Genomic DNA, 20,510 nt, shown 5'->3' on the forward strand with positions numbered 1-20,510 from the left:
GCACTTGGGAGGCAGAGGCAGGCGGATCTCTGTGAGTTCGAGACCAGCCTGGTCTACAAGAGCTAGTTCCAGGACAGGCTCCAAGGCCACAGAGAAACCCTGTCTCGAAAAACCAAAAAAAAAAAAAAAAAAAAAAAAAAAGAAGTGGATCTTCATTCTTCAAATTAAGCAAAAGTTACTTACTAATGTGCTTTCCATTTCTGGATTTTAGTTAATTCCAGATGCTGACAAGTTGACAACCAAACATAGATATCACAGTTTAGAAAACTGGCAACAGTAGGTTCTTTTCTAGGGTCTCTGGCCTCTCCAGCCACAGATCGTTGACTAAGTGTGAAATTCCTCACATTGAACAGGTCTTAAATCCAACTGGGCCGGGTTGGTTACCACCTAGAAAAAGGTGCCACTATTGGGCCATTGAGGATGTCTCACCTAGCCTGGCATGGTTGGAGTTTGTGGGCTTTACATCTGGATAAGACTGTTGATTGTTTTTCTTCCAAGGCAGTTTGCATAGCACTTTTAGATAGTACAAGAGCTAGTCTTCAGGGAGGAGGCTTCCAGGTCATTTCCAGCTTGTTTCCCCCAAGCTCTGTGTCCAAAATGTGTGGTGTCTTCAGCAATACGGTCTTAGCTTCGAGTTCCGGGAGGCAGCCTAGAGTAATAGCAGCAGCCTGTCTTGTTTCAGGAGTCTCTTAGATTTCCCTGACAACAACTCAGAGGTTTCTAATACCTAGCCCTGCGGTTTTGTTAGTTTATGCCTCATGAGGGAACAATATTGTCCCATATGACAAAGTAGAGGAATTGTATTTATATGATAGCATTATAGTGACTTTAATTCTCAGAGCTGCAAAACAGTTTTTAGACACTTCTTTATAGAGTTGCAAGAGATAGCTTTGTGATTTAGATCATCGTAGGGAAAAGGCTTTTGATCTAGTTCCGAGTTTGTACAGTGTTCTTCCTCCTCCTGACGATAACAGGATTTCCGGGATGCTGTGGCTCATGCATCCAGGCAACTTGGGAAGCCTGTGATTGAGGACCGGATCCTGAACCAGATCTTGTACTACCTGCCTCAGCTGTATGAGCTCAACCGGGATCTCCTGAAGGAACTGGAAGAAAGAATGCTGAGCTGGTAAGACAATCCCCAGAAACCCTGCCAAGGAGAAAGAGAGAGAGAGAGAGAGAGAGAGAGAGAGAGAGAGAGAGAGAGAGAGAGAGAGAGGTGTCCCTTTGAGAGAGAGAGAGAGAGAGAGAGAGAGAGGTGTGTCCCTTTAGCAGAACTGCTGCAGTATGTTGAGCTTTCTTCGCAGTTATCTGTATGATGAATGTTTTGGATCTCCACACCTCATTTAGCACGCTGGATTTATATACATATCATTTTAAAAGTTCTTCAACAATGCTTGCTCAGATCTGTGCTCAGCTGACTTAGCTGTTGTTTTTTCTGTTTCTTTTTTCCCTTTTTTAGTTTTCTCTTTTTTTGTTTTTCTGTTTGTTTATTGAGATAGGGTTTTACTTCCTGAAAAATTCCAGGCTATAGTTTTTTTAAAGTTATAGCGAAAATAAATTATTACCAAAATTATTCTGTATATATTTTATCTTTTGTTCCTTATAGAATTTTATATTAAAATTATCCTAGCTGGCTTTTAAGCCTAATGATAGGCATATTTATATTAGTAATATAAAACGTTTACATATTTTTTGCTTGTACTAAAGTCTTCAAGTTTTGGACCCATAGATGATCCATGTTCAAATATTAAGCATTCCTGAGAACCAGCCTAAACTAATGAAAGCGACAACTCTTCACTCATAGAAAAAGTTAAATTTGTTGCTAACAAAATAGTTCAAGTCTTTGAATAAGGTATTTCCTATCAAAATAGTCTTTTCACTGGGTCTAATGGAGCAGGCTTGCAAGCCCACGCACTTGGGAAGCTGAGGCAAGACAACACGTTCACTGAGTTGCAGGGCAGCTTAGTGAGTTTCTGTTTCAAAACAAAAGGTGAAAGGCAGACTGGCAAGATGAGTCAGTGGGTAAAGGTGCTTGCCACCAGACCTGCCGACCCGAGCCTGACCCTTGGAGCCTGCATTGCCACGGCTGTCCTCTGGGCTCACATCCATGCTTCACTCCCCAAAATAAATCAGTAAGTCAACCCATAAATGTTTTTAAAATAAAAAGAGGTCTGGGGTTTTGCTTAATGGTTTGCCTACCATACAAGAAACCCTAGGATCATATATTAGGGTATTTAGAGCACCAAACACTTTCTATATAGAGCAAAGGACATCCTCTTGGAATACAGTCAGTAGTAGAGAGCTTGCCTATCATTTATAAGGTGTTCAGATGTCAGCTGTCTACTCCCCCCCACCCCGTCAAATATGGAGCATGGGAACTGAGACGGGAACGTGGGAATGGGGAAACACCAAGAGCTCCCTATTTCCAGGCATCAATGGACTTTGTGTATTCAAAGAACATAGGAGCTTTGGAGAGCAGGAAAAGTGAAGCGAACAAGGCCTGGGTCAGGCAGACAGGAAGGAGCAGTGGCCCTGCGTGCATGTAATAGAAGGTCTTCGGAGCTGGGTGTGGTGGCGCTCACCTGTAATCACAGCAGGAGAGAGGCTGAAGCAGGAGGGTCATGAGTTCAAGACCAGCCTGGGTAGCTTAGTGATCCCATCTATACACACACACACACACACACACACACACACAAAATAAATAATGGAAAGAAGTCATTATTGGAAGTTACATAATAGGATGTGCATTTTTTAGGCGAAATGGAAACAGGGACCAGTCAGAGACGGCAGATTCTAGACAAGATGTGTTCATGGCAGGGGCAATGAAGAGCAGCATCTGAGGATATATTTTCAAGAAGAGAAAAGAATAAAAGGATGAGCTGATGACGTCGCTCTGCCTTGGACACATTAGTGACTGCTCTTGTGTTTTTGTGTATCCTCTGTCCATAGGAATGAACAACCAAGAATCGCCGATATCTTTGTGAAGAAGGGGCCATATTTAAAAATGTATTCCACATACATCAAAGAATTTGATAAGAACATAGCTTTGCTGGATGAGCAGTGCAAGAAAAACCCAGGGTTTGCTGCGGTTGTTAGAGAATTCGAGGTATTTGCTACCATATAGTTTTGAAATTTTTTTCTTATATTTTCTATGCCTTAATCATTTCTAGTCATTGAAAAGAAAACTTTTGAATAAAGATGTGTTAAAATATAATCTCTTCTAAGCCATAGAAGGAGCTAATCGACAAACAAACCAGCGAAAACTCAAACAGTCCAATATTCGATTCTGAAGATCTCTTACTGCACACTGTACTGTTTTGATTGGGTAAATAGTATTTTGGTGAGATTTAGTTAACCAGTTAATTAGTTTGAAACAAGGTTTTACTCTGTAGCCAGGCTGACCTCAAAGTCCTGGCTTTCAAATCTCATCAGCTGGTAGCAGCTTCACTTAGGAGGCTGAGGCAGGAGGATAATGAATTCAAGGTCATCCTCAGCTGCCTAGTGACTTCCAGGCCAGCATTTCTGGCCTCAGAGTTCCCTGTCTCAAAGACAAAATAAGGACTAACAAGGTCACGCAGAAGATAAAAGTATCTGCTGGCAAGCCTGGCCCACCTGAGTTCAATCCCTGAAACCCCACATGTGGGATGAGAGACCTGAATCTAGACAGTGGTCTCTGATCCCAACATGCGTGCTGTGGCATGTGTGCCCCCAACACCTACACACATGTGCACACATGTGCAGGCCACACACACACAAGTAATAAATAGACAAATGAATAAACAAATTAACCTTATTTTTTAAGCCTGTGGTGAAATGTATACCCCGCAGACTTAGAATCTTAGCCATTTTAAGTATCTAAACTCTATAGTATGAAGTATGGGGACAATATTGAGTAACCATCCCTCTAAAACATACTTAGTCTTGCAAAATTGAGATTCCATAGCCATTAATCATTAACTTGTCCTTCCCTCCCACCCTGGCCACCCTATTCTGCCTTCTCTCTTGATGAATTTGAGTACTAAGGGAACATTTCTTATTTTCCACCCAACATTTTCTTCCGTTTGTCTGACAACTTCATTTACAGTAATGGAAAGGAACATAATTTTTGTTAGGTAAGTAAATAAACAGTTTTAGCATCAAAGTAAAAAACTTGTCTTTATTTTATATGTCAGCTAAAGCTTTGTGTTTCGACAGAACGTTTGGAGGTGCAAACCTGTTTGATTGGGATAAAATGATATTGTACATTGTTACCCAGACTTGCCTCAGATTTGTTATTCAGTCAGGCCTGGCTGTCCTTGGACCCTCATCCACCTGCCTCCACCTCCTGAGCGGTGGTATTATCCCCATTTTACAGCTAGTTCAATTTTACTCCATCCGTTTGGATTACTAGGTTTTAGTATTTGTTTCTTTGTTTTGAAACTAAAATGATCAGTAGATTCTAGCCACACAAAATATGAAAAGTTCCAAAATATTATAGTGTTGCTGATTTCTATTTTTTCCTAGTTTGTACATCAGACTAATAATTGACTTTGAAATTAATTTATAATCTTTCCTCCTTTTCTCTCCTCTACTGTTGTGGAAAAAAAAAAGAGGCATTACCAGGTATCGTGGAATAGCCTGTAACCCTAACACCCAGAGAGTAGAGACAAGAGCAGAGAGAGTTCAAGGACAGATGAGCTGCATAGAGCTGTTTCAGAAAGCAGCGCAAGGGGATGCACACATGTTCATTTTAGTTCTACCACACAGAAAACTCTGGGGCTGGATGAAGCTCGGGAATAGATTGAGAAAGCTATTTTACATACTAAGAAAAAAGTTTTAAGGATAATTTTAGTATGATTAATAAAAACCCAGCGACAGATATTGGGGTTCAACCTGAATATCAGAAAAGCAAAGCAGCCAGCCACTGACTCTTACCTTGACCTCAGTCCAAAATGGCGATCCTGCCTCCAGGAATCTCAGAATGAGACTGTCTGAGAGCCATCTATCTTCTCCTGTCTTATATTCCCTCTAGTTCTGGGTTTAAAGGCATACACCACTGCCACCCAGTTTCTGTGGCAAACTAGTGTGGCTACTGGGATTAAAGGTGTGTGTCACCACTGCCTGGTCAATAAGGCTGACTAGTGGGACTGTTCTGCTCTTTGATCTTCAGGCAAACTTTATTAAAATACAAATGAAATATCACTACATTCAATCACATGACTTTATGGCCAAGTTAATGGCTCATGATTTGCCTCCAGAGCAGCACACATGCTTGGCATTTGCAAAGTCTTCACACACACACACACACACACACACACACACACACACACACACACCTCAAAAAGAAAACATTATGCAGGCAAACAGGTGTATACATTCTGACTTGGCTGTCTTGTAGGACTACTCATCCAAACAGATTTTTACATTCATTATTCTACGAGAGAGGGGTACTTAGCAAGGCTGCTCGAAGTTTTGATTTCTGCAGCCCTCCCCACTTTACTGTTGTTACTGCAAGTGAGTATGTTGACCACGGGGCTCTGGTTATTGTCTGAATCTAAGCCCCAATAGTTTTAGATCTGCTTCCTTATTGGGGGCCATGCATTCCCTTCTTGGTTTCTGGGGGTTTGTAGTTAGGGCTGTACTAACATGATCCCTGAGTGGAAGCTGGGACATCCCCAGGAAGACACCACGTTCTGAGAGCTGTGAACCAGTGCTCTGAGGAGAGGTGGGTTTGGTAGCTGCAGCCACTCCTTTGTGACAGCCGTTGTCACAGCCGGTGTGTCTTACAGAAGGCAGCACCTCTGAGTTCTCCTCCCCAGTTGCTGGCTGTTCGAAGTTTGACTTTATAAGTGCTTCTGAAGAAAACAATGGATTTACTTTCCATGCTTTTTCCCCCCTTCAGATGAGCCCGCGATGTGCCAACCTGGCCCTGAAGCACTACCTGCTGAAGCCGGTTCAGAGGATCCCTCAGTACAGGCTGCTGCTGACAGGTGGGCTCCCAAACCTTACCAGCCAGCTGACCCTGACCGCCCTTATTGAGTATGCCTTTCCTAAGCATACCGCTTCCCACTCTCCATGATCCGCTGCCTGATAGATGAGTTAAGTTCCTGGGATTGAGCTGCTTTCAGTTCTGTGATCATCACGTGCACGCCGTCACCTCTGGGCATTCATGTTGGGTGTGCCCTTCGCTCTGATGCTCTTTCGTGGTAATGGTCCACATCCTTCTGTCTTTAACTGAATAGCATCGTTAATTCCAAGGAGGTGTTTTCTTAACTACTTGGGGTCTACAGTCACTCCCATATGTTTGCATAGCACTGTCCTGGTGACTCTAATTACTTTCCTCTATTGTTTTGAGGATTGGTTAATGAGCTAAATTGCACGAATGAACCCTAGAATACTTTCTTTGGACATAGTAAATCCTAATAATATTAGCTATTCTTAGCAATAGTAACAGTAGCCTTACTATGATTATTTGGGTATTCTGACCATCATTTGCAAGATCTTAGACTTTTCTGACTAGTATAGAAGAGAATATAAGGTAGAATTTGGACGAAGGAACGTGTACTCAGGTACTTTTGTTCCCTGACTCTTTAAAACTTACCATAGTAACAGTAACACAGGAGCAAGATTTTTTTTATAGACAGAATAACAGGCTTATAAAGATTAAGTGGTTTGATACCATAATAAAAGCGAATACACATCATGCCAGTGCCAAGCACACTATCTGATACATACATTAAGTCTACTGAGATTTGCTGAAGTGTATTGAGGAAAGGGAGAGAATTATCTATATTATTGCCATTACATTTTGTGTTAAAGTGGATAAGAACATTGAAAGGTCACCACAACTCAATAGTAGATACCTGTGGTTTGTTGTAAATAGAATTTGAGGTTCTTGGCTATGACTGTTGTCTTTGAGAACACAATGTGAGTGCATCTCCTTCATCTGGTTCTCTTCAACCAAGATCAATCAATAGAGGAGCATGTGAGTCTGGAAACCTGCCTTCTCTCCCTTCCCTTGCAGACCTATGACCTGCCAGCCAAGGTGTGCTGCGGGCTGGATTCGGATTCCTAACTGCAAACCAGGCACTAGATTTCTCTCTGGAATGACATAAAACGAAGTAAATAATGAGCGGACATCCTGCCCATCTGCACTGCTTTCCTCCGCTCTTGGCTGAGATTATTAATTCACAGGACGAGAGGAAGTACAGATACACAGTGTTTTTTCTAGATAGATCTAAAGCTCTGTCGTGAACCAGCTATTGGAAAGCACTGGCTATTTCCACAGCTGTAGAGCGAGTACTGTTCTCAGTGGCCAAAGACAGCGGTGGCTCGGATTTGAGAAAGAAGGATCAGGCTCCTGAAAAATGAAGTGTAAAAGATAATCTTTTCTTACTGGTCTACAGAGTAAAAAATCTGCCTGTTTAGTTTAGATTGCATGCTAAGTTGTTTTTTGGTGGAGAAATGAGAAAAGCAAGTTTTTAAAACTGTGAATGTGTGTCTTTTTTCTTTTTAAGACAATTTTTTCATCACCATACCTGGCTTTAATGTTTACATTTCTTGTTATTACAGTTGCTTATTTGTTTGTTTGTTGTGTGCGCACGTGTGTACACGCATGCCATACATAACGCATGTGAAGGTCAGAGGGCAGCTTGCTAGAGTCTGTTTGCTCCCCACCTTGTGGGTCGTGTGGGTTGAACCAGGTAGTCAGGCTGGGCAGCAAGTGCTTTTATCAACTAAGCTCTCTCACCAGCCCGTGCCTGGCTTTTAAAAAACTGTTTTTCTAAAAATGTTTCTTTTATTTTTGAGATTATAATCACATCGTTTTCCCCTTTCCTTTCCTTCCTCCAGACTTGCCTATAGACCCCTCCTTGCTCTCTTCCAAATTCATGACCTCATCCTTCATTAGTTAAAATCTGTTTTTTTGTTTTGTCTTGTTTTGTGTTTTTGAGAAAACATGTTTGTGGCCGGGGATGCAGCTAAGTTGATAGAGTGCTTGCCTAGTGTGCCCGGAAACCTGGGTAACGGGGCATGGTGGCATGTGTCTGCTATCAAAGCAAACAGATTTTTTATTGTTTTATAATACCGACATCATGTGAGATTGGACTTAATTTTAAGGGTTTTGTTGTTGTCATTTCTTCCTTCCTTTCTTTTTTAAAAATATTTATTTATTTATTTATGTATTATGTATACAATATTCTGTCTGTGTGTATGTCTACAGGCCAGAAGAGGGCACCAGACCTCATTACAGATGGTTGTGAGCCACCATGTGGTTGCTGAGATTTGAACTCAGGACCTTTGGACGAGCAGGCAATGCTCTTAACCACTGAGCCATCTCTCCAGCCCTCTTCCTTTCTTTTTTATGTGTGTTTGGGCTCTTACATTTTTTATTTTAATGTTGTTTGATCTTGCCATGTAGTTCTGGCTGGCTTGGTACTTGCTATGTAGCCCAAACTTGGCTTCAAACTCACTGTAATCATCTTGCTTCAGACTAATGAGTGCTGGAATTAAAAACACGTCCCACCACACCAGTCTCTCGCAATTATTCTCATTTTAGTATTTTTTTAAGGTATACACACAAGCTGTATAAGAGCCTAGGCTGGCCTAGTACTCATAAAGCCCGCTGTCTGGAACTAGGGGTAGTTGTGGAGCACATATGGGAGCTGGGAACTGAACCTGGGTCCTCAATACATCAGCACATGCTCTTAACTGTTGTGTCATCTCTCCAATCTGGATGTTAAGTCCGAAGTCTGCATCTGTTTAGATAACTGGGGTCCCATGTTTGGAAAGCAAATTCAAACAACTTAATCTCCCAATAACCTTGTAATCTCAGATGCACAGGTGGCACGGTAACTGAAAGGAAGAGTCAGCCTGTATTTGAGTCAGCTCCTGATGTTGGTTATTTTTAAGTATCTGGCAGAACAGGGGAGGATTCCTGTCTGACTCAGAGCAAGCAGATTCGTTCTTGCCTCGGTGTCTTGGCAGGAGTTTGAGAAATGCACAGATGAAGGACCGATAAGACAGGTTCTTTCTTTCTTAGAGAAAATTGAGTGGAAATCCCCAAAGGCGGTGGTCTTTACTGTTTAGTCATTCAGGATTTTTTGTTTTGTTTTTGGGTTTTTTGCAGTGATTTTTTCCCCCCGACGGGAGAACTTCTCTCTTCTTTGCAGTAAGAAATTTCAACTAAATTCTTGGTGGAAGTCCTTGTAGAATTCCCAGTGGTGGGGCTCATGTCCATGGCTTACATGCCCTGGCACCACTAAAATAAATACATACATTAATTAATTCTTGGCAGTAGTTTTTTTAAAAGATAAACTCAAATAAGATCTAGAGGATGCATGAGGCTGTATAGTGAAATGTTGAAAGAAACCGAGTGAGCGGTTTACTTAATGAACGCTAAAGGCTTTTAAATTTTACTTTTTATTTTTTTTTTTTCTTGAGACAGGTTTTTCTGTGTCAGCCCTGGCAGTCCTATAACTAGCCCTGGTAGACCAGGCTGGCCTGGAACTCACAGATCTGCGCCTGTCTCTGCCTCCCGCGTGCTGGGATTAAAGCTGTGAGCCACCACTTTCTGGCTCTAAATTTTAGTTTTGTATTGACTAGTCTAGGCTAATGCATGACAGTCAGGCCCTATCCTAAGAATGTGGGGCGCTCAGATCCCCTAGAGTTGGGGTGAATGGGAATAAGGAAGCCAACACAGTGTAACTCCATTGCTTCTTTCTCAGAGATGGGTCTGGGTGTGTCATCAGTCTTGACCCATGTCAAGGACTTAACCACCGAAAGGGGCGGGAGATGAAGAGCTGCTCCTTTTTATGAAGTTCAGAACCCTGCTGCGGAGCCCCGTGAGTGTGTGCTGGCTGGATAGACCACTACATAATGTTGAAAGTCGAAAGCAAGCTTCCATAGACCCGGACACTTGCAGAAGGACTAAACTTTCCGGTCCTTCTCCCCAGTAGGACCTCCAGGTTTTCCTGTCCCTCTGGTTCCCGCTGCTGCTGGGATCCAGGTCAGGGCTTTCCCAGCCGTTCCTTTTCGCGGAAATGAATGTCTTCATGCTGTCAGCACCAGTTATCACACCCCGTAACCCAGGAAACCATTGCCTCGTTTCTCTGCCAAAGGTGTACTCTGATTCTGCTCATTCGATTCTTATGGTTTATTTATCTGTTATTTAATTTATCTGCTTAATTCTTTTTGTACTAGGGATTGGTTCAAGAGCGTTTTACAACTGTTCATCCCCTGGACTGCATCCCCGGACCTCACTGTGCTTCTAGAAAAGTTGGGAACGCACTTATCCACAGCTTAGAGACCTCTCTCTCTCTCTCTCTCTCTCTCTCTCTCTCTCTCTCTCTCTCTCTTCCACAGCTTAGAGACCCCCCCTCTCTCTGAAAAGACAGATCAGGAATTAAGAGCACTGGTTGCTCTTCCAGAAGACCTGGACACAGGCAGCACACACACGGCAGCTCATGACTGTAACTCAGGTCTCAAGGGATCTACCATGCACATGATGTACAGACACACATGTAGGCAGAATACCCATACAACCTCTAGTTGTGGTCTGGTTCTCCCTGTCTGCTGAAGCATTTTCTTCCAGGCTCAATTTCCTCATACATTGAGCAGTCCCTCAGCAAATGGACACCCACAGGTGGCACAGTGATGCCCCCCCCTTTGAGGCCGTGTCCATTTCTCAGGCTCTCACTGAGCTCTTCCTCTCTCCCTGAAATTTATATGGATCTTGCCACTTCTTGTTTTTGTAAGCGTTACCTTTTTGCTTTGAAGGGCTCTTTTATACATATAAAATATGTAAGTAATATAAAAAGGCAAATCCTTTTTCATCTTCTGTTATTTAGAAATGACTCAGAGACCTTTTCTGATTTTTTTTAAAAAATCTCTACCTATATTATATATTATATTAGAATTTTTTCTCAATAAAAGTATTTCTTTGTGGAACGTTATTACATTGCTATTGAAGGAAGTTGAGTCAGATAGGATCACTGAGGAGAAAACATATTGAAAGACATAATTTAAAATGCTTCTGAAAATCTTTTCCACTTCCACAGTGATTGGCAAACAACAGTCCTTTGAACTTTGATTCAGTGTACTTTCTTTGATCTCGTTCAAAATATTTATGTTACATTAAGTTGTTTTAGCGATATATTTTATTACTCTTTCCTATAGCCCCTGCCTTTGGCTGAGATGGCATTAATTCCCTCTAGGTTTTGGGAATCCAAGATTTTCCATGTTGGTAGAAAATGGGATATTAAAAACATCTGTTGTAGAATTCTGAAGCTGCAAGTGTGATAGCCAGGTTAATCTGCAGATTTAAAAAAGTAAGTTAATAGACTACACTTTATCCTTATTAAAACTCCTGTTAGCAAGTATTTCATTCTAAAACCAGTACGTTAAAAAGTCATTTTCATTGAGCGTAGCAGTCCATACCTTTAATCACTGCCACAGGAGGCCTGCTTATCTGCATAGCAAGTCCCAGGCCAGCCAGGGTTACGTAGTAAGACCCTGTCTCAGTACAAAAATTAAAAAAAATAAAAGTTTAAAAAGGTCGTTTCCACACCACCTCCTGGTCAGCACTTCAGTTTGAAAGGATGGTGATGGTCATATATTAGATTTCAGATGAAGAGTTTACTTTCTCACAAGCCTTTGATGGAGGCATCCTTTCCATGGGGTGGGGAGGGAATGCCATTCAGAATTTGTGTTTATTAGCCCAGCTCCTGTGCTGTTGCAATTCTTTGTTTGTTTGTTTGTTTGTTTGTTTGTGTGCTGTTTTTAAAGACCAGGTTCCTCTGTATAGCTTTGGAGCCTGTCCTGGAACTCGCTCTGTAGACCAGACTGGCCTCAAACTCACAGAGATCCGCCTGCCTGTCTCGAAGAAGAAAAAAATAAAAGAAACTCTTATTTCTTTTAAAGGTTAATGAAAATGGGGCTGGGTATGATAGCTCATGCTTTTCATCCCAACACTTGGGAAGCAGAAGCAGGTGGATCCTTGTGAGTTTGAGCCCAGCCTGTCCTACACTATAAGTTCCAGGACAGTCATAGGTACACAGTGAGACCCTGTTTTGTAGAAATCAAACAGTAAAGGTTAGTGATAATGGAGTCTGTTTATGTGCTTGTTTTTGCCCATCCAAGGTTGCAAGTACCCTGAATTCTACCAGCGGAGATCACTACAAAGCCATTCTTTCTTTAATCCTTAGTGCAAATTTGACCTAGATTCCCTGCAAGTAGCCGAATGCCTCTGTTTCTGGGGCTTGTTTGAGTGAGCAGGATTGGTCACTGGAGTTTCTCACAGTTTTTGTCGGAACTGTGAGCTCACAGGAACTGTTCCAGTTGGAGAAAGCCCTGAAGTATAGCTACACTTGACCTCAGTTTGGTACTTAGATCGGCTTCATTCTTTACTTGGCTGTTGCGTAGCAAAATGTACTTGTCTCTTGATGCCTAAACTTGCCAACTATGAACAGGAGTTTCCTTACACTGCAGAGTGGGTTAAATGTGCCAAGGCCCTTTCTGTGTACTTGAGATTGTCACTTGATCAACTGGCAGCCACTAAGAAAATGGGTCTCGGAAGACTCAGAGTAAGGGCTTGAGAGCCTTCCATAGGCCATCTCTTAAGTGAATTCTAGACATGCCTAGCCAGTCTAAAAGGGTCCTGGGGACAGTTCTAAGATGTGCCTCTAGATTTTGTCATGGTTTGGGGTCAGGTTTCCTTCATGAGCCCTTAGAAGCTGCCTTTTTAGGACCAAAGACATCAAAATCTAGGGTAGATAAGCAAGGCTTTTCTCATTACTCTGCCCTGCATTAAGGTACTCAAATGAGGTCCAAGTCCAGCCTGTATTTCAATAAGGGAACTCCATCACTCAAGAAAAGAGCCTTTTCTATTTCACAACAGAATGATGTTTCTTGCATTCTAAGCCTTGAGTCTGGAAGGATTAAAATAAGTGCCCACGGATTTCAAAGTAGCACAGGATTTCATTCAAAAGCGAACAGGACCAACCAGAACACTTGACAGCCGGCCACAGGAGTGAGAAAAGTACCCAAGGGACTTCTAATAATGAGCTGCTAAGGAAGTGGGTACTGATTTCTAAGGTGCATAGTTAAGTTGGCTTCCTAATTTAATCAACAGATTCCAGTTAAATCACCATTTTTTCTACTGTGCATGGCCCTTCCCATGATGTAAGCGATCCGATCATACGCAGCACACGCCGTTATGGTATATAGGAGACTCTTCCTACAAGCTAGCTCAGAAGCCACAGGTTTCCTTAGTACGCAGTCGCAACATAGGATGAATATGTCTCTGCCCATATACCCAGTAGCCGGAATACGTTTGAATGAGAACCACCAGTGTGCCAGCTGTTAGCGAGGAGGACTCCTTCTGTTCTTCAGCTTGGAGTGGGCTGGATACAGCTTCCTGTAGATCTCTATCTAAATTGCTAGGTGCATTGTTAGAGAAGTCTGTGCACCTTCTTGTAACACCAGTGCCTGGGAGGTGGCAGCAGGAAGAGCAATAGTTCAAGGCCAACTGAGTCTGAGGCCAGCCAGCCTTTTGAGATTGTTTTTCAAAATCCTAATTTTAAAATGTTTTTCCTAGCAACCCCCGATAATTGCAAAAGGCAAATTATCAAGATAATGATCCGTGTTACAATTAAAATGATCATGCCACTTCTCCAATTCCGCAAGCTGGAAGGAGTGAGATAAGATGCTGTTTATGGCACCTGCTGTACCTGGACAGCAGATTTAAGACTTCCATCAGGCAATAAAATAGAGGAGGGAATCTTCTGTGTTGCTAAGACACACGAAGCATTTATAAAGCCAGAAGGAATAATTCAAAATTGTACTCATGCTGGTAGAGGTAGCATACACCTCCAATCCCAGTACTCAGAGAACTGAGGCAGGAGGATTAAAAACTTGAGGCCAGCCTATGCTACTTAGAAAGGCATTGTCTTTTTGAAAAACCAAAAAATCAAGCTGGGTGGCTGTGGTGGTTTGAAAGAAAAGGGCTCCCATAGGGCGTGGCATTATTGGAGGAAGTGTGTCACTGTGGGGGTGGACTTTGAGGTCTCCTGTGCTCAAACTACGCCCAGCGATGTGGTTCATTTCATGCAGGACTCTCAGCTCCCTCTCCAGCACCATGTCTTGCCTGCATGGTGACATGTCCTGCCATGATGGCGATGGACTAAATCTCTGAAACTGTAAGCCACCCAATTAAATGTTTTCTTTATAAAAGTCGCCGTGGTCTTGGTGTCTCTCCACCGCAATAGAAACAAACAGCAGTGCTATAATCATGGTCCTTAAGAGATAGAGGCAACGTCGGGACTTCAAGGTCAACATTGGCTGTATGAAAACCTGTTTCCAAAAAATGTGTACACTATTTTAGAGAGATGTTCATGGTTTAAATTTTCTTAGTTATTGTTTAACTTACCAAATGTCTTATATGGCATTTTAAAATTAATGAAGGTTTCACAGTATCTAAAAGCCTGGTTTTGTTTGTTTGTTTGTTTGTTAGGTCTAATTTAATTGCTCCCAGCCCCAGACAGGGTCTTGCTAATTTCCACCACTCTTGCCATCCTCCTGCCTTAGTCCCCCGAGGAGCCGGGATCACTAGCATATACCACCGTATCTAGCCAGCCTAATTCTTTTTCATATCTAAAAGTGCTGAAAGGGGCTGGTGGCCTTCAGTGGTAGAATGCTGACTTAACACGCGTGAGGCCTGGATCTGATCTCTAACACCATAAAGATGAATGGATCAAATAAAAAACAAATAAGAATGCATTGAAAAAAAATTTGCAAGGGTGTTCTCTAGCTGGACATTACTAGACCAGGGGAATAACGATTTCCTTAAAAGAAAAACCAAAAAACACAACTTTTTTTTTTTTTAAAGAAAATATAGACCGATTACAGTTTCCCAGATCCCCCCATTCATCCGACTCTATGCCTTCTCCTCTTTGTTTAGAAAATGAACAGACAAGCAAAAACAAACTAGAAAAAAACAAAACAAAAAGCTTGAAATACACACGTAGATACTCTCAAAAGAAGTCATAAGAACTCAAAATTGGAAACCATGATATATAAGCAAAGACCTGTAAGGTTAAACAAAAGCATTAGGGAACAACAACAACAACAACCACAAAGTTTCTAGAAATGCCACCAAGTTTGTTCTGTGCTGGCCACCTACTGCTGGGCATGGGGCCTGCCCTTGAGTGTTGTTTGTGTTGTTTCCTTTGTGAGTGGTTATCAGTTGGAGCCTCTGGGTTGGGGTGGGGGTGTGTCTCCACTTCCCCTCTCACCCCTGGGACCCCTATCAGGGCCAGACCTGTGCAGGCCCAGTGCTTTCTGCTGCAGTCTCTAAGTTCATATGTGCATTGGTCCTCTTGTGTCTAGAAAGCCCTCTTTCCTTGGTGTCCCCCGTCCCCACTGACTCTTACATTAGGGTCTTTCTTCCTCGTCAGCAGAGTTCCCTGAGCCCCGAGGGGAGGGATTTGATGAAGACACCCCATTTAGGATCGAATATTCAGAAGGTCTCTGCCACCCTCTCCCCCTCTCTGCACATTGTCCAGTTGTGGGTCTCTTGTTCGCTTCCGTCTCCGTGAGGAGGAAGCTAATCTGCGGCTGGCTGAGCTAGACACTAGTCTATCTATATACGCAGAATGTCATTAGGAGTCACTTTGTTGCTGTGTTCCTTTAGCGCTATTTGGTTTTCTAGGGGAGTAATAATTTGAACCTCTGATTCCTTAGAAGGAGCTCTATAAGTCTCTCCCAAAGCTGCATTAAAGAAATCAACATGTAGACCTTTGTTTTGGTATTTCAAATGATCTGATCTTTGGAGAGTCAGGGTAATTTTAAGTTGCTGTTTCAGACTTTGAGACTTTATAAAATAGGCTTATTGCATAAGTAGATAGCCTTTATTGGGATCCCTTAGTTCTGCATGTCTTGTTAAACGCACTACGAATTTATGGAGGAAAGAAGAAACCCAAACAAAGACAGCAAGCAAGCCTTGTCCTCCAGTTTGGAACACTTTGGAACGATACTCCTTTAAAGTTCATTTCCTTGGCGCTGCCGCCAACCGCTCTCAGCACACAGTCTAGGCCATCTGAATGCAGAAAGTTCTAGACTCCTACCAATGACTGAAATTTAGTGAAAGTTGACCTCTGAGTATGTTCTGTTTGAAGTTGACTGTTGGTTGTGATTAGTAGTGGTAAGGCTCACTAGAAGCTCAGGGGTAGAAAATGTGGACCTTCCAGAAGATCTAAAAAGTCCTTTCATCTTGGGTCTTACTTGAGTAGAAAGGTAATGTGCATATCCTTAGATCTTGCACAAAGTACATTTCAGTTAGGTTTGCTTAATATTACTAATGTTAAGGGGGCAGGATGTTCAGGAGTTAATCAATGGTGCCACCTGGTGGCCAAAAGGTACATTTTATGATGCTCTTATACCAGTAATTTAGTTCTTATTTTCTGTCTCCCTCCCTCCCTCCCTCCCTCCGTCCCTCCCTCCGTCCCTCCCTCCCTCCCTCCCTCTCTCCTTCCCTCCCTCCCTCCTCCCTCCCTCTCTCCCAGCCCCTGTCTCCAAGATCTCCATCTTGTAAGCCTCCTGCTTCCACCTCCCGAGTGCTGAGATCACAGTTGTGCACCACCACTCCTGGTTTTTTCTTTCCTAATTTTGATTTTTAATAACAACAATAGTCTTATTGGGTTTTGAGACAGTGGGTTTTTTGTCGTTGTTTTGTTTAAAAAAAAAAACACTCTCTACTTAATGTGTTTAGGCAGGAGCAGGAAATTCATGATGTTACAAGTCTAACCTGGCAGCATAGCGATACTGCCCCCGTGATTCCTGTGAACATTTCTGCAGGGCCAGGTCCTAAACAGGAGGTGGTAGTATACCCATGAGTATACAGGCCGTCTGGTCGCCTTCCTGGTTTCACCCTGGCTTCCGCCAGTCATGGCAGCATGGTTTCGGTGTTGCCTGACTCACACTGATCAGTCATCGTCCTCATGCTGCTGCCCGTGTCCTGGTTGATTCATAACTGCTGAAGGAGATCAAGGACAGACGGATGGATGGATGGACGGACAGACTGATGGATGGATGGATGGATGGATGGATGAGTTGCAAAGCTGAATTGTAGAAATTGTAGAAATTGTGAAATGTAGTATCACATCCTTAAAATTGGCAGAAGACTGACTTATCTGCATTCCTTTCTTGATTAATAACTTGTTGTAGCTGGGCTGAAGCCATGGCTCCACGGTTAAGAGCACTGGCTGCTCTTCCAGAGGACCCAGATTCAATTCCCTACACCCACATGGTGGCTCACAACTGTCTGCAACTCCAGATCCAGGGGTTCTGACACTCTCTCACAGACATACATGCTGGCAAAACACCAACACACATAAAATAAATAATTTAAAAGAATAGCTCATTGTAACAGCCTCTTTAGTATATTTTCTGTGTAGCAACTCTACTGGGCCCCTGTTCTAAAGGCTCAGGCTGGCAGGCCAGCAGTCTAGTTTGAATACTAGTCCAAACGCAAACCAAACCAACCAAACAAACAAACAAAAAAAAAATGCAACTTAGACGCTTATCAGGCTCTGTAAATGATTCTGAGGTCAGGATTTCCTAATATGCATGTCTTTTAGGCAGCTTTCTTGGGATAAAGAAATGATTGCATTTGCAGACATGTACTTCTGTATAAAGGAACAAAAACTGAAAGGAAGAGGAACTTGCTGTGAGTCTGACATTGAAGTAAATCTGCTTTCCTACCCAGACTCTTCAGCTAATTACAAGCTTAAGGAAAACCACTTGGCCGTTAGGAATAGCAATTACAAGGGGAAGTTTGGGCTGGAAAGATGAGTCAGGGGCAAAGGTGTTTACTGCCATTCTTATGGCCTGAGTTCAATCCCCAAACCCTCACGATTGAAAGAAAGAGTTGACCCTTACAATTTGTCCTCTGACCTCCACATGTACATTGTGACTGTGCCTCACACAAACACACATAGAATAAATACATCAATGTTAAAAAACAAAGAAGGGCAAGTTAGCTGCAACCCTAACACTTGATTTGTTGTTTCTGAAACAGCATCTCCCTGTACTGGAGGCTAGCCTTGAGCTCATCAGCTTCCCATGTGCTGGAACTAGAGGCATGAACCACTATATAGGGCGTTAGTACCAGCACTTTCAGCCATAGGATTTTAAAATACAGATCCATCCAACACGGCTTATATATGGGATGCATTCTGAGCATAGTCAATGTGAGAATAGCTTGTTTAGTTTTACTCAGGCAGCGCCTCCCTCGGTTGCCCAGGCTAGTCTGAAACTCACCGTACAGTCTGCACTAGCCTTAGACTCCAGGCTATCCTTTGTCTTCAGGCTCCTAAGAGCTAGAGTTACAGGTGTGAGCCTCTGCACCAGGTTTACCAAGCATTTTTTTTAAATCTCTGAGAGGAGGCTCAGCAGATTGTAGAAGCAATGTAATCCAGTGATTTCATGATTTCTTCCATACATATTTCATCAGAGGCATGCCTTCCTACAAGTGTAAATTGCTAGTGACCTTCCTGGCGAGAAGGAAGCTTTGCCATGCCTCAGGGGAGCTTACTGTGGTCATCCACAACACCTGTCAGGTTGCTCCATGCCGGATATTTATAATGCACGCATCCAGACTCCGTGGGCTCCTGGATCACTGTCCCAGAGACCAGCACTTCCTGCAGCTCGAGTGTATCTGTCATTATTACTTTTGGAAAACTAATGCTAACATCCACGTTTCCATAGTTGTTTGTGAACATGACTTGCGAATCTACAGGCTGACATTATATCTGTCGGTGGTGTTGCTAGGCAGAGATTGGGTCTGATACACTCAGTTTTCTAATGTGCTTTTTGTCTTCCCTTTCTCTGCACTTCTAGCGGCATTCATATTACTGACTTCAGCCTTTATTTAGAGAACTTGCTGCGTGGTGGTGGGTGATGGGATATGAATTCTGAAGATGAGACACGGGCTAAAGTGATTAATTGCCATGTCGTGCCCTATTCAAAGGGGAAAACATTGCTTTCAGATGGAAAGTTTTATAGCAGGGAAGGCAGATCCGAGAAGAGCCTTGGAAACGTTCAGTTGAAAACCAGGAATGTAGTTCAGTGATAGACCATGTGCTAAGCATGTTCAGGGCCCTGGGTTCCATCCCCAGCACCACACACACACACACACACACACACACACACAAAACACACGCACATGCACACGTATGCATGCACACACACCACAGACTATGAACAACGCAAATCTGTTGTTGGAGGCCTCTCGTTTGTTTCCCCGACACTCAGACTCCAACAAGGTTCTGGCGTCTGTCTCCTCCAGGTGGTGGCTACGAGGCGTCTCACTGACTCTGCCTTCTTCTCCCAGCATTCAGTTTAGTTTCCCCAGTTTAGTTTTCCCGCCTAGCTCTATTCTGCTAAGCCACTGGCCAAAACAGCTTTATTCATTAACCAATAAAAGCAACACATATACATGAGGACTTCCCACACCATGAGTCAGATTTTATTTGTAAAGGTAGAAGGGGTTCACCAGCAGAGCAGTTAGAGACAAAAAGCAGGGAGCCAGGAACTACATGGTAAGTATTTGAATTGTACCCAACCAAATTTTAGTTAAGGACAAGGGGCCTGTGTTACATAATAGCAAGAAAGGGAGAAAAGTGAATAATGGATTATGCAGTGGGGGGTGGTAAGTTCTAAAGAAAGAAATTGGGTGGATAACAAGGACATCCAGCTTTTCTCAACAGAAGTAAGTGGTGTCTGAAGTCCATGGCATACGTTGGTATTAGAGATTCATTAAATAGAACCCTTTCCCAGACTGTGAGACACAGTGCACCATGGTATTTATTTGCACACCATCTTCGTCTAGCCTAGGGGTTCTCAATAACTTTGACATTTGGGTTATCTATTGTGAGACTGTATCAAGGATGTCCAACTGCATCCCTAACCAGCAGATTCCAGTAGCATCCTTCCCCCTAGCCGAGATTGTGCAGACATTGCCAGATTATGCTCTGGGGGCAGAGGTGTCTGCATTTGCAAAATGCTGGTTTAGAACACATGGGAGTTACTTGGTGTCCTGAGTATTAGTAGATTCTTAGATTGAGAAATCTGACACATCACTTTGAGGCAGGACTAAGGCCCTCCTCCCTATATCTAGGCTAAGCAAGGTATCCCTCCAAAAAGAATGGGCTCCAAAAAGCCAGTTAAAGCACTGGGGATAAATCCTGATCCCATTGCCAGTGGCCCCACAGACTTCCTCAGCCACACAACTGTCACCCACATTCAGAGGGCCTAGTTCGATCCTGTCAAATTCTCCCACTGTCAGTCAGGAGTCTGTGAGCTCTCACTAGCTCAAGTCAGCTATTTCTGTGGGTATCCCCATCATGGTCTTGACCCTTTGCTATATAATCCCTCTTCCCTCTCTTTGACTGGACTCTGGAACCTTGGCCCAGTGCTTAGCTGTGGTTCTCTGCATCTGCTTCCAGCAGATTCTATGATGACAAGATAGTCATCAG

General features: G+C 42.9%; 1 protein-coding gene across 1 annotated transcript in view; it reads left to right on the top strand.

Moving 5' to 3' along the window:
- Positions 1 to 20,510, top strand: part of Fgd6 (FYVE, RhoGEF and PH domain containing 6) — a 121,653-nt gene that overhangs the window by 69,931 nt on the left and 31,212 nt on the right. Inside the window, exons 6-8 of the mRNA XM_038314827.1 lie at positions 975 to 1,126; positions 2,950 to 3,106; positions 5,882 to 5,969. Coding sequence (XP_038170755.1) covers positions 975 to 1,126; positions 2,950 to 3,106; positions 5,882 to 5,969 — 397 coding nt within the window. The remainder of the gene's footprint in view (positions 1 to 974; positions 1,127 to 2,949; positions 3,107 to 5,881; positions 5,970 to 20,510) is intronic.

This window comes from Arvicola amphibius, chromosome 17 (assembly GCF_903992535.2).
Source record: "Arvicola amphibius chromosome 17, mArvAmp1.2, whole genome shotgun sequence".
In the NCBI taxonomy this organism is placed as follows: Eukaryota; Metazoa; Chordata; class Mammalia; order Rodentia; family Cricetidae; genus Arvicola; species Arvicola amphibius.